This window comes from Mastomys coucha, unplaced genomic scaffold, assembly GCF_008632895.1.
Source record: "Mastomys coucha isolate ucsf_1 unplaced genomic scaffold, UCSF_Mcou_1 pScaffold14, whole genome shotgun sequence".
Lineage (NCBI taxonomy): Eukaryota > Metazoa > Chordata > Mammalia > Rodentia > Muridae > Mastomys > Mastomys coucha.
The window spans coordinates 100,727,970-100,740,865 of NW_022196896.1; the positions used below are offsets into that span (position 1 = coordinate 100,727,970).

Genomic DNA, 12,896 nt, shown 5'->3' on the forward strand with positions numbered 1-12,896 from the left:
CCACAGTCCCCACCTCTGCCCCTCCTTCCTCTTCAACCCCACAGCCAGACACCCAAGTCTCCCCTGCAGGGTCTTTGTACCAGAGCCTAGCAGTGGAATTTACAGGTTCACAGGGGTGGAGTGATGGAGGAAGGGGTGGAGGCTCCCTGTGCCCACTACAATCTCAACTCACTGCCCACTGCTATCTACATCACTACCTTTCTATTTGGACATATATGCCGAGGCCGTGTGTGTGTGTGTGTGTGTGTGTGTGTGTGTGTGTGTGTGTGTGTGTGTGTGTGAGAGAGAGAGAGAGAGAGAGAGAGAGAGAGAGAGAGAGAGAGAGAGAGAGAGATATTTTGCGTACATGGGTGTGTTCATCATGGTGGTTGGCATGAACCACCATCTCTCCCAGTCTGTATCTGCTCATGAAAATTAACCAGCATTGTGTGTGTGTGTGTGTGTGTGTGTGTGGAGTCAAGGGTGTGACTTCTGTGGGGTTGTTCATTTGTCTGTGTGCATCTGATGGTATGTCTGAGTGTGCATGTGTGCTGTAGCTGTTTGTGCGTCTCAGTTCTTCAGCTTTGCTCTCTGGGGGAAAAAAATCCACTAAGGTAACAATAGTGGCTTCACACGTCCAGACCTCCAAAAGTTGGGTCTCTAAAGGTTTGAGGGGACAAAAAAGTCAAAGGTGTTCAATCTGTCTCTGTTTAGATAACACCCAAATGGGGAGCACCTACGGGGAGCACCTATGGGTAGAGGCAAGCTAGGGTAATCCCAGAGCCCTGGCTTCCCCAGATGACAAATGCCAATACCTTGGAACCAAAGTTCTGGAATAGGAGCTCCAGAGAAGGTCTACCCTGGCCCTTCCTGTTCTGATGCTTCTGCAAGCAGTGTTTGTCAAGTGATTCTGGAGTGGGACTCTTGGGGAGAAGGATGGATGAAGGTTAGGAGAGTCCAGGGATGGCTAAAGATTCTGCAAGATCTGGCTGGAGCACATTGTAGGAGGGGTGGGACCAACTGTGTGTGTTTAGAGGAAAGGTGGGGGGTGGGGGCAGAAAGGCTGCCTGCGTGGGAGCAGGCTTCTTGGCAAACGCCCCAGTTTCCTGAGCTGATCCCTGCTCCCTGCCACTGCTCCCAATTCTGTTGTTTCAATAACATCATTTTTATCCACCCCACAGAGAGACAGTGTCTGGGGTGGGGGGAGTGAGGGGCAGGGATAGGACACGGGGTAGGGGGAGAGGCGGGAGAACCAAGAAAGCCTGGGGTCTGGAATCAGCAAAAAGTAGATTTGGGGCGCTCCCTTCTCAGGGCTATCCCAGAGCCCAGGTCCCCTGATGACAAAGACAAATACATTAAAATTCTTGCCTCAGAGAAGAATGCAGGACAGGGAGAGCATTTCATAATCTGCAATAACAGTAGCAGGCTGGGTAAGGAAGGGGCTTGGAACCTGAGGCACCAGATCCCAGGGAGCTGGTCATTGGCCCACCTGCAGCCTCCGGGGTCGCCTAAAACCTCGTAGCTGCCAGGTTGGAACCAACCTTAGCCTCAGCATTCCCTCAGCCTGGTATATCTTCAGATGAGCTATGCCCATGGGTGAGGTGGTGTGTCCTCAGTGCTTGGCACTAATACAAATGGCTGTGTACAAAGTTGCTAGGTGCTGGAGCGGTGCCGTTAGTGCGCTAGAATGGGAGAAATAGGTTTGGTCTAGTGTCTGGCTGAGCGCTGTCTCCTCTCTCTGCTCCTTTCCTTCCCCCAGAGTGCCCCACACTCTGCAACTCTCCTTATCCAGGTCAAGGACTACACTGGTACACCGTTGACACCCAGAACCCACATTAGGACTCCCAGAAAACCTTATTTTTTTGTGTCTAGTCTCCGGTTTCTCCATCTCTCCTCCCCGCCATTCATCTTCTTTTCCCAGTTCTGCTCCCCCTTCCTGAGGTAGGCATCTGTGGTTCTCTCCTAACTTCTTTCTACCCCCCACCCCCAGTCTCATCTTTGCCCATCTGCCTCACTCTCTGGACGACTTGGGACCGTTCCTCCTCTTTGCTCACCAGCGGTGTTTGTCTATCTTGGCACTGTTCTCCGTTTCCACTTCTAAATTCCTCCCCACCCCAAACGACAAGGAACTTTCCCCTCTGGTGTGAAATGTCTGCCACGTGGGCTTAAGGTCCCCTGTTTAAGGTTGATGGGCCCTCTAGATAGCGGTGGCGGGGAAATTGGCTCCTGCTTCGGAATGTCCGCACCACCTGTCCCTCTGCACTCCTGGGGCACGTCGGGGGGCCTCTGCCCCGGGCCAGAGCAGCAGAGGCTGCCGCCCGCTGCCAGCCGCTTGGCTTGATGAATGGAGCTGTCCCTCCTCCCCACGAGGCCTTTGATCTCCCCCCCGTGGGGAGGGGGTCAGGGGCATCAAAGACATTTTTGTGGCATTAGAGAATCAGATAAACGCCATCTCACCTGCAGCTGGCTCTCCCACCCCTTCTGCCTTGGCTAAGTTGGGGGAGGAACTTGAAGCTCCAGGGACCCGCGGACAAGTGAGACCCGGCCACAGCCAGAGCTGACCCCTCTTCTCTTGGAAGTCAGCAACCTCGGCCCTCAGCCACGTTCATGAGTAGCGAATGCTGGAGCGCAGGCCCTGGAGAGGTTCCACTTGCTGTCTTATCTCCCCCACACTGTCCGCCCCCAACACCGGCTGGCCGCGGCCGCAAGGCTATAGAGCGAGAACCCAGGCCTCGGGCTTGTTCCCTCGCTAGGACAGGGGCTGAAGATGGGGCAAAAGACGCTGGAGTTGGCTATCCTCAAGAAAGTAACGCCTCCTAAGTTGGTTGGGCTAACGATCGAGTTGGACAGCCTTCTACCGAGCATCCTGCGCCCCTGGCCGACTTCCTCCCTGGCCCCCATCTGTATATCCCTACGTACTGTTCCCTCCCCCCAAACTCCCTCATTCCTGGGAAGTTTTCTCTCTTTACAGTCAACAAACCTGTCAAACGTCTCCCAGCCAGTCCCCCTTCCCCAGTTCCACTTCCTCCCTCCCCCACTTACCCTTCTCTACTATTCATCCCGCCCCTCCATGCCCCAGGTCCAGGGATGACAGGGGACAACCCTACAGAGGCTAGGAGAGGGGCAGGCGGGCGGGACCCGCACCCAGGAGAGCGCGCGGGCCCCGCCCCAGCACCCGGCTCCCGCCCTCCGCTGCGCTCTGCGCCCGCCGCCCCGGGGCGCACGGCTCCCTCCCAAGAGTCCCGCCGCCTGACTGTCGCAACTGCCACCCCCGTGGCCCCCCTGTCCCCCTCCCCCGCCCACGCTCCGGCCCCGCTCCCCTCCCACACCCGCCCACGGCTCTGATTTCTTCTCTCCAGCGAGCTCCGCAGGAGACACAGGCGCTGGCTGCTGGGTCCGCTCTCCGCCTCCGCCGCGCCCTCCTCGCCCGGGATGGGCCCCCCCGCCGCCACCGCCGCCGGAGCCCTAGTCTCCCGGCCGCCGCCTCGGTCGCCGCGTTTGCCCTGAAGACCGGTGCCCGCGTGCCCCGGCTCACCCCGCAGCTTCACTCCCCACACTCCCCACCCCGCCCGCCCGCGCCAGACTGCGGTAGAGCTCTCAGGATGCTGCCGCCGGTGCCCTCCCGCCTCGGACTGCTGCTGCTGCTGCTCTTGTGCCCCGCGCACGTCGGTGGATTGTGGTGGTGAGTGCTGAGTGGGACTGTCTCCCGCGCAGCTCCAAACACCAGAGGGTGGGGACTCAGAGCCAGTCTTGGGATTCGGCACGGCGGTCCTTGCTGCCTTCAGGCTCTGCCCAGGATCCCAGCTTACGGGGCGGTTGTGCCAGGACCCTCGCAGACAGTTCCTTTCGGGTCACTGCCTGAGCACATCTGAAGTGTCACTTTGACATTCTGTACCTCTGGATACCCTATTGTGTTTTCTTCTCGTGTACTCTTCCTTCCCCCAAAGAAATATGTCCAATTCACATCACCAAGGAGTTGACAGATAGGTAGGGAAGAGCTGTTGGACATCATGAGATCCATAGTGAGAGATTGGGTGAGGACGGGGATGGGAGTGGGGGTGGGGAGAAGAACGAGAAGGGCCCTGGAGCTAGATTTTAGGAAGAGACAAGGTAAGCTGTAAAACAGAGTCAAACAGCTGCTTCTTGCCCGCCCCTCATTGCCTACCACCTCAACATTGCTGGCTCCTTTAGCATCGGCAGTAGTACAGGAAAAGGGAATGCAAATGGGGAAACTGAGTCAGGACTCTGACTTCACTGCTTTCCCCTTAGCAAGTAAGAAAGACGGGGGCGGGGGGTGGGGAGGATCCCGGAGGCCCTCCCTTCCAGAAGTGGGAAGTAAGGATTTGTGTGTGTGTGTGTGTGTGTGTGTGTGTGTGAAATGTGTATCGGAGGAGGTGTAGGAACTCTGAGACCTGGTGAGTAGGAGCCTGGCCAGCCGAGGGATGGGATAAATTCTCAGACCCGAACTCTGGGATTGGATTTAGCCAGAGCAGACACCTAGACTTCGAGGGTTTCCAAAGCTTTAAACCTTGAGGGGAAGGACAGGGGAGGGGAAGCGGGGGGTGGGGGCCGCCGGGACAACTTAGATCCAAATCCTCAAGACTTTTTTCCTCTTAGTTTTTAGAGCCACAAACACCCGCCCGGAATAGTTCAGTGTTCAGAGAGGAGGAGGGACTTGGGCAAGAGTGCTGATAGATTAGCCAACCCTAAGAAAGCAAGGACTTCTACATTTGCATATCGCCCCACCATTGGCTGAATTCTTACCCTCTCAGCCCTCTCACCCGCCTTCGCGGCTTTGGACCCAGGGGTGGGGCAGGCCCATCCCTCTCTTCAACTGAGATCGAGTACTATGCCCACACAGGAAGCTGCTGGCCGCTATCCTTCCGCGACGCGGGAAAGACATCCTCGTGGGTGTCAGTGACAGGGCTAATACAGGACCCAGGCTCGGGTTAGGAAACCTTCGCCTGGAGTTCTTGGTTTAGCTGCAATGCACTATTTAGCAGTTTTGACAGTGAAGTCTAATCCCAACTTTAAATTTGTGGTCTTGGGTGAATCATTTCCCCACCTTGCCCTACAAACTATCAGTATTTAAAAGAAAAATCTCCCTCCCTGGCAGGCTTGCTGGGACGGCTGTGTGGGAAGATCTATAAAATGACCTGACATTAGGAGTCCTCTTCGCAGTCCAGCTTCTCATCTCCTAGGTGTCCTCTAGATGAAAAGTGGGGTTACTTTAACTTCAGAATAAAGAGTTAAAAAAAAAAAAGTAATGCCTGGCCAAGAGCTCTCTCTCTCTCCCACTTACATGCCTTTCATAATTTTGCCCCTTTTCAATATATAGGACAGTGCTGTCCTTCCCATCTCATTCCTCCTTCCCCATCGGTCTAAATTGTTCTTTCTTACAATTAAAATACCACTTCCTCCACGAAGCTGTCATTCTCACCTCCCACTACTGTCCTTGAGTTCCCATTATGCCCTGAGCACTGGGCAACTATGCAGTTACTGCACTTTCCTGACTACTGTCTTCTCTGAAATGTTTCTGCCCTGCTCCTGGAAGGCAAAGCCTTTGTCTGCAGAGTCGTAGAAGCCCACGATAGTATAGGTGCTGGACACAGGTTTATGGAGTGTTGCTTTCTGGGTTGGTATCTGTGAGGCTCCCTTTGTTCAGGAAGGACTGCTGGGTGGGAGCCAAGCCAACGGGAGAGAGAGGGGCCTGGGCCCTCTGGAGACTGACCCTGAGGCTTTGAGTCTGGGAGTGGGGGAGGAGGTGAGGAGGGCAGGTGTGGGAGAACACAGGGGCCTTGATGACCACAGCTGCGGTGAAGAGTGAGAAGAGGCCAGTGCGATAAGGTGGCCAGGGAAAGCTTCTCTCAGATGTGTCTCGAAGAGAACCTGCTCCGCCCACCTGCCTCGGCCCCTCTCTGGTCTATTTCTGACACTTAATTCCTTTGGTCTGAGCCCAGGCGGACTTTCACATGGTCTTTGCCTCTCTGCTTATGCTTCAGTCCTAACATCGTCCTCCCAGCTTGGGTAGATCTTGTTGGATGGTTAGCTTGAGGTGCCCCCCCACACCCCCCCGTAGAGCTGGGTTTTCAGGACTGGTGTCTAGGCCTAGGCCCTGTTTTGCCAGCCTGCCCTTTCCCCTTCCTTCTCAGAGTATGATGGTCTAGAAACCCCATGGGTGGCCAGAAAAGCAATGTAATCAATGGCAGCCATTTCCACAATCTAGTCATGGTCAGGATAGGGGCTAAGAGGACTCTAGGGTCTCTGAATGACTTTGCTGTCCAGGTCATTTAAAGAGAGTCCTGGAGGAGAGTGACTCAGGCCTTGGATTCGCTCGGGGACCAGGCTGCTGGCTCCAAAGAAGTTTTTCTTTCACCTTTCTTTTCTGCTCCACCTCCTCCCAGTGCAACTCAAGATTTCTATTTTTAATTTTTCTTGTTTAGTTTTGAGACAGGGTCTTGCTATGTAGCAAATGCATGCCTTCTCAGCTCTGCCGCCAGACTCTGTGTATTTCTCCAATGTAACCATATCTTTGTGAATCACAGAATCCCAGATTCCAGGACACTGGCCAGGCCCTCTTGAGGCCATCTTGTTCAGCCCCTGCCTCCAGGCTTTCCAACCTATGCAAGAACCCTGTCCAGAGAATGAAGGCAGGAAAGAGACTCTGGCTCCCGGTCCCCAGATCACCCTCTTCCTCTGCTCCCTACTCCCCTCTCCACAATTTTCGGTCCATCTTTATTTATACCTTCAATCAGTGGATGCAGAAAATAGCACACTCTCTTAGAAAAGCCAAATGGATCATCTCCCTTCTTCTCTCTTCCTCTTTCCTCTCGCTGTTTTATATTTTCTGTGAAAGAAACTTATCTGCCTCCCCCCCCACCCGCCCGCCCCCGCGCCCCTGTCCACTAGGAAGAAGCCGCCCAATCTGCCCCTAGCCATTCCACTTTGTTTTCCTCCTTATGGAAAAGAAGCCAGAGCTAAAGGTTCAGGACAGCCTCTCTGCTGACCCCACAGGGAGACAGGGAAAGGACCTGACTTCAACCTAACACTCAGGTTTCCTAGTTACCCCTCTGCCATACCTTTGTGCATCCATGCTGGTCCTGGTCATTGGGCCATCCTGTCTTGATCTGGTGCCCCTGACCCTTCCTGGTCAATGCTGATGCTGGTTCTCATCAAGCTCCAGAGTAGGGATGGCTTGGGGGTGGGGTAGCTATCCAATCCCTTCCCAGGCCTCAGCCTTGGCAGCTTCCCCTTCAGAGAGACAATGAGGCTGTGAGCAGAAAAGGGCAGGGGCAAAAGGAGGCTGGCTTGATCCCGGCCAGAGCATGCCCTGGGCCCACTAGAGTCCTGGCACTGTGACATTTCCTGGGGGGTGAGGCTCCCTCCTGCCTCATTCTCATCTGAAGCCAGGAGTTGGTGGCTGGAGGTCAGAGGGAGGCCCCATCACCAGGGCCCTGCAAGGGGGATTCCAGAATGTGTACTTTGATGGGGAAGTGCAGCTGTGGAGGGATTGGGGCAGGACAGCAGCCAGCCAGCAGGAGGCCTTGGGGAACCAGATGCCCGCTCTCTACAGACTGGTGAGAGCGCCCCCTAGCCCAGTATTTCTTTCCTGGTCAGTTGGGAGCTGTGGCCAGGGGGAAGCATCTTTGGCTGGTTCTACCAGCTCTGAGCCCTCTGTTTAACCTAGAATTTGATCTAGAAAGGACTGAGACATAACCTAGTCTGTTATGGTCACTGATGAGTGTAGACGGTCCAGGGACAGGAGGGGACTTGCCCAGTGCTAAGTCTGTGTGTTGGGAGACAGTGGGGCTGTGAGTCTTGCTTCCTTTGCAGTGCACAGTGAGGATGGGAATCCGGATGAGGGCCAGGGCCTGCACAGGTCTCCTTGCTCTCCATCCCACCCTCTGATGGGTGCTCTCCGTTCTACATACAAGAGCAGAAGACATGGCAACGGCCCAGCAGGCGCCCAGTGGACAGCATTGCCCTCAGAGCTTTGGCCAGTGGGAAGCCCTTTTGCCCAGTGAAGTCTGTCTGGGAAGAGAAAGCTCTGCCTCTTGAAAAAAAAAAAACCGATGGAGACAGAAGTGAGAGGGAAAACACAGGGAACCAAATTTCTTCTGTGTGGGAAAGGGGAATGGGGGCCACAGGTGGGCAGTGGTGAGGCAGGGGTTAATGGAGCTGGGGCATCACTGGCTTTGATGTGGTGGTTTGGGACTGGGGTAGAGATTGGGGGAGGGGAGCAGTAATTACCGAGTTAGGAGTTAGACAGAGCAGGACAGGACAGGCGGGCGGGCACAGGCCCGGCAGCCTCAGCAGCCGTCAGGCAACATTTTTTCTGCCCCCTTTCCACCATCCACCTCCCCCACCCCCACCCACAGCCCCAGGGCTCAGAGCTCCCTCTGCTGGCTCCCAGGAGGTGGGGTCAATTGAAGTATCTTGGGGGGTGGGGTAAGGAGCTAGGGCAGGAATAGAGAGGCAGGCATGTTTTGCTGTGAGACTTTCCAAGGAGGTGAGGAAGCACTCACAGTGGTGTGTGGTCCCTTTGGCTTCCGTGAGCCAAGTGGACAAGGTGAGGGTCCTAGAGGGTGCTCTGGTCCCTAGGTAGACTGAATTGAAAAGGAGACTTAGATCCAGACTGGACAGGAAAGACAAGAGTACTGGAGAAAGAACATTCTTGGGACTCCATGCATACCACCTACATCCTTACTATTTACCCTGCATGAGCAGGCCTGAGAATACAAGCACTTGCTAGGATCCACTTTTTGCACAGGCCATTATATGTATATAGGAGAGAGGGTATTATGATTTCCACCATCCTGTTGAGGAACTGGAGTTTAACTTTTACCATCTATCCAACAAATACTAAGTGTGTTTCCCGTGCCAGGGGCTCAGTCCATATCACACAAGCAAATGACAGACCCCAGATCCATCCCTAGCCTGCATCCCTAAAACCCTGAGTGTGCTCCACTGATGATGGCACGATGCCCATCCGTGAGATTCCTGTCTTTAATGAGACTTCTACCTGACTGAAGGAGACAAGACAAGCAAGCACAATGGTGGCAGGACACACTCCAATGGGTGACAACTGAAGGAGGCTGCTGGGGCCAGGCTGATGCTCCTGAGGACAAGCGAGGAGCTGGCTGAGAAGGTCCTGATGACTTACAGTTGCCGAGGGGAGGAAGTGACCTTGAGTCTAGAAATGTAGAGGTGTGGCCAGGGATGGAGTCAAAGGCCTGACTGCAGGGATGCACTGTGGGGAACACACTGAGAGGCCACCTGGGGTCTTCCTGTGACTCAGGCAGCCTTTTTCTCCTAGCTCTGCTTTAGGCGGTATCATTTGATTTGAACAGTGTTGGAGATTGAGCCCACAGCCTCAAGCCAGGCAAGCATTCTTTTTGTTTTTTTGTTTTTGTTTTTTTGGTTTTTTGAGACAGGGATTCTCCATATAGCCCTGGCTGTCCTGGAGATCACTCTGTAGACCAGGCTGGCCTCGAACTCAGAAATCTGCCTGCCTCTGCCTCCCAAGTGCTAGGATTAAAGGCATGCGCCACCACTGCCTGGCCCAGGCAAGCATTCTATGACTGAACTTTTTTATTTTGAGATGGGGTCTTGGTAAGCTTCCCAGATCGTCTTTGAGTTTGCAATCCTCCTGCCTCAGCTTCTTGAGTAGCTGCAATTACAGAAGTGTGCCACCAACTCAGCTCCTGCCGGTGGATGTTTGTTGTTGAGATGACATGGTCTTACTATGGACCTGGCTGGCCCAAAACTTGCTATATAGACCACAGCCTGCTTCTGCCATCCAAGTGTTGGGATGAAAGCTAGATGCAACTATGCTGGACTCTATTTAGATTTTAAAATGACCTAACTTGCTTTGCAAGGAGGAATCTCTCCAGCAAGTGGCCATCAGCTTCACGTGTGGTGCTCACCTGTGTGACTGGTGAGGTGGCTCTGGTGAATGAGCTAGTCTCTGACATTTTCTTCTACTCTCCGAATCCAAAGGTAGAATAACCTGAGCCAGAATCCTGGAGTCTCTGGGGCTCAGGTCTATACATATTGCCAGTAGGAACTGTCTGGTCTCTGATGCTATCTTAATGGGCCATTGACCCATCAACCATAGTTTTGGAGAGAAAATTCTCAGTACGAGCCACAACAGTTATAATGGCCTGGTAGGCTTGTCCTTTCCTGTCTGTACATTGAGTTCTTTTAGGGCTAGCCATGTTTTCTGTGCCCAGAAGTGCAATATGATTAGATCCCACAGCCAACATATTTTATCTATTCCCAACCATCACATATTCCAGGCTTTATAAATACAAATTATACAAATTGCCCTAAAAGTATACATCTTCTCTAGACTGATCCCAGGTCAACACTAATCCAGACTCCCCCAAAGCAGAGCTCATTATATAAGGAAGCAAAAGGGCAGGAAGCAAAGTAAAAGAGAGGGAGGGCATGGGAGAGAAGGGTGTGTGTGTGTGGGGGGAGTTGTTCTAGAAGTGAATGTAGTCAGATCTTACCACTTGGAGGGGAACACTTCCTACATCAACTCATTCCTTTTTTTCTGAAGCCCAGAGAGGAAACTGACTGGTTTGGAATGGCTCAGTCCACCTAAAACAGACAAAAACCAGGGTCAGAGGTAGGGCTGGGTAGTTTGCTCAAAGCCCCTGTCATGTCTTTTCTGGAGTTTTATTTTCTATGTATTTAGGATGGGAGTAAGGACAGGGGGCAGGGAACAAGCTGGTCCCCTGGGATTCTAGTGTTATCTCTGCCCATCCCTCCTCCTGACCAGCTGGTAAACAGCACTATTTCCCAGGAAGTCAGCCAGCCCCTTAACCCTGTGAAGGGCCAGCCCCACCTCCTGGGGGCCCTGCCCTGCACATCCCATGATTCCTTTCCTATCTCTAACCCCTAGGAAGTAGACAAGGTCAAGAGGGTTTTGCAGTTCTCTCTTGCACGCCCCAAACTCTTTCCTGCTTTGCTAGGGGAGGGGAGTGGGTGGGGCAGAGTGACCTTGGGAAGATAAATCCAGTCAACCTTGGGAAAGTAGGGAGTGTGCAGAGGGCAGGGATGGGATGGGGGTGGGGCTGGGGAACTTAGCTGTAGGAGATGGGAAGGCAAATTTTCAGAAACCCACACAGTCAGGAGGAGTTAAAGCTTATAGGTGGTAGAAGGGGAACTGAAGGACTGCAGAGAGGCCTGCTCGGCTCCTCTCGAATCTCAGGGGGGAGAACAAAGGTTTGAGGATATGGCACTAGGATTCAGGAAATGAGACCAAGTCAATGGGACCTGAACTCAAGGGGAAGCCTTGGGACTCATTCATTCAGAAACATATGTTAAGTAATCATTGTTATTACATATCTGTATTTATCTATAATGTAGAATTCATGACATATACATTTTCAGAATAAACATTGCATGGATATGAATTAGGTATCCAGAATGTTTCCAGTGAAGGTGAAGAAGGAGGAAGAGGGAGAAGAGGAAGAGGAAGATGAAGAGGAAGAAGAGGAGGAGGAAGAAGAGGAGGAGGAGGAGGAAGGAGAAAGGAGGAGAAGAAGGAAAAGGAGGAGCAGGAGGAGGAGGAGGAGGAGAAGGAGGAAAAGGAGGAGGAAGAGAAGGAGATTGTTCCCACAATGAGGGAGCTCGACATTATCTACCTACCCAGAACAACCATTCTGGAAGCCACTCAAATCCAAATCCTTTTTAAATGAGGTGGCTAAGTGGACAGATTTATTAATGAAGTTGTACACAGATGGATAGGTCTGAATTCTTTCTGCAATGCAGTTTTCAGTTTAGACTCCATAGTAAAGTGGGGACACCATGCAGAATGGAAAAGAAGCAGTGTCTCTGGATGAACAGAGAGAGACCTATCAGTTCCAAGGCCACTGGGCCATTAGGCAGTTTGCGCTGTCCTAGCCTTGGTTTGCTGCTCATTACTCCATCAGTCCCTTCTCTGGGCCTGAGAAAGGGTTAGGGCTAGTGTTGGGCAAGTCCCAAGGGAACCTCTGCTGTACAGTTCTGCTGAGAAGGGATGCTTGAGCCCTGAACTATGTAAATGGGGGTAACAGCAACTTAATCCCCCATCTCTCTCGTGTGTGTGTGTGTGTGTGTGTGTGTGTGTGTGTGTGTGTGTGTCTGTAAAAAAGAAAAAATGAGGCTCCCATATCTTTCTGCAAACACCTTCCTGAACACACCATCTTCAGTGTTGAGAGTTTTACCTTAAGACCTAAATTCCTCTTGCTGCTATTTAAGTCCATTGCATCTCAGGACATGCCTGGGCAGCCTGTACTTGTGGAGTGAATGGGGACAGTGTGGTGGATAGGCGAGAGAGCAAAACTGAAAAGTAGGCCACCCTGACCTTTCACACTCCTTTGCCAATATTTTCCTCTACACATCATACCCCACTGCCTCCCGTGTGCCTTCCTGCATCTGTCTGTCTGTCTTTCTCTGCTCTCTGCAGAAGGGGGGTTTGATGGTCTCAAATTAACCTCCCTACCTTTGCCCACATTTCCCTTCAAGCCTGGGCTCTCAGCTCTGTTCAAGCAGGAGCCATCTGATTCAGGTGGTTCCCCCCAGGTGTGAATTCCTGGCTGACAACCTATGGAAACCGAGTGGCAGCTCTCTCCTCAGGTGGAATGAAAGTGGGCAGGGTGGGGAGGCAGCTAAGAGTGTGCAGAACTTCCCCTCCGGTCTTTACTCACCAAACCAAACATCACCCCCCCTCCCGTCCCCCAGCTGGTTATGTCACCCCAGCACACAGGGCTTGGCTTGGTGCCATCTCTCTCTGGAAAAGCCAGCTACCCTGGAGCAAGAGAAGGGTCAGCACCACCTATTTGCCAACAGTGCGGAGAAGCTGAGATCCCGGCTCCTCCTTCCAGCCATCTAGCCCAGGGAAACAGGGGTAGCAGGAGAGAAGAGCC

The 12,896-nt window shown here is 53.1% G+C and overlaps 1 protein-coding gene and 1 long non-coding RNA gene across 3 annotated transcripts in view; one reads left to right on the forward strand and one right to left on the reverse strand.

Moving 5' to 3' along the window:
• Positions 1–3,153: 3,153 nt before the first annotated feature.
• Positions 3,154–12,896, forward strand: part of Wnt6 (Wnt family member 6) — a 13,502-nt gene continuing 3,759 nt past the window's right edge. Inside the window, exon 1 of the mRNA XM_031368001.1 lies at positions 3,154–3,661. Coding sequence (XP_031223861.1) covers positions 3,582–3,661 — 80 coding nt within the window. The 5' untranslated portion in view covers positions 3,154–3,581. The remainder of the gene's footprint in view (positions 3,662–12,896) is intronic.
• Positions 6,701–12,896, reverse strand: part of LOC116088585 — an 8,944-nt gene continuing 2,748 nt past the window's right edge. Inside the window, exons 2-4 of one of the 2 annotated variants that reach the window (XR_004117936.1) lie at positions 10,494–10,584; positions 7,059–7,230; positions 6,701–6,826 (exon numbers count right to left, since the gene is read on the reverse strand). This is a non-coding gene — a long non-coding RNA (uncharacterized LOC116088585). Of the gene's footprint in view, positions 6,827–7,058; positions 7,250–10,493; positions 10,585–12,896 lie in introns of both variants that reach the window. The other variant, XR_004117935.1, reaches the window with a different exon arrangement.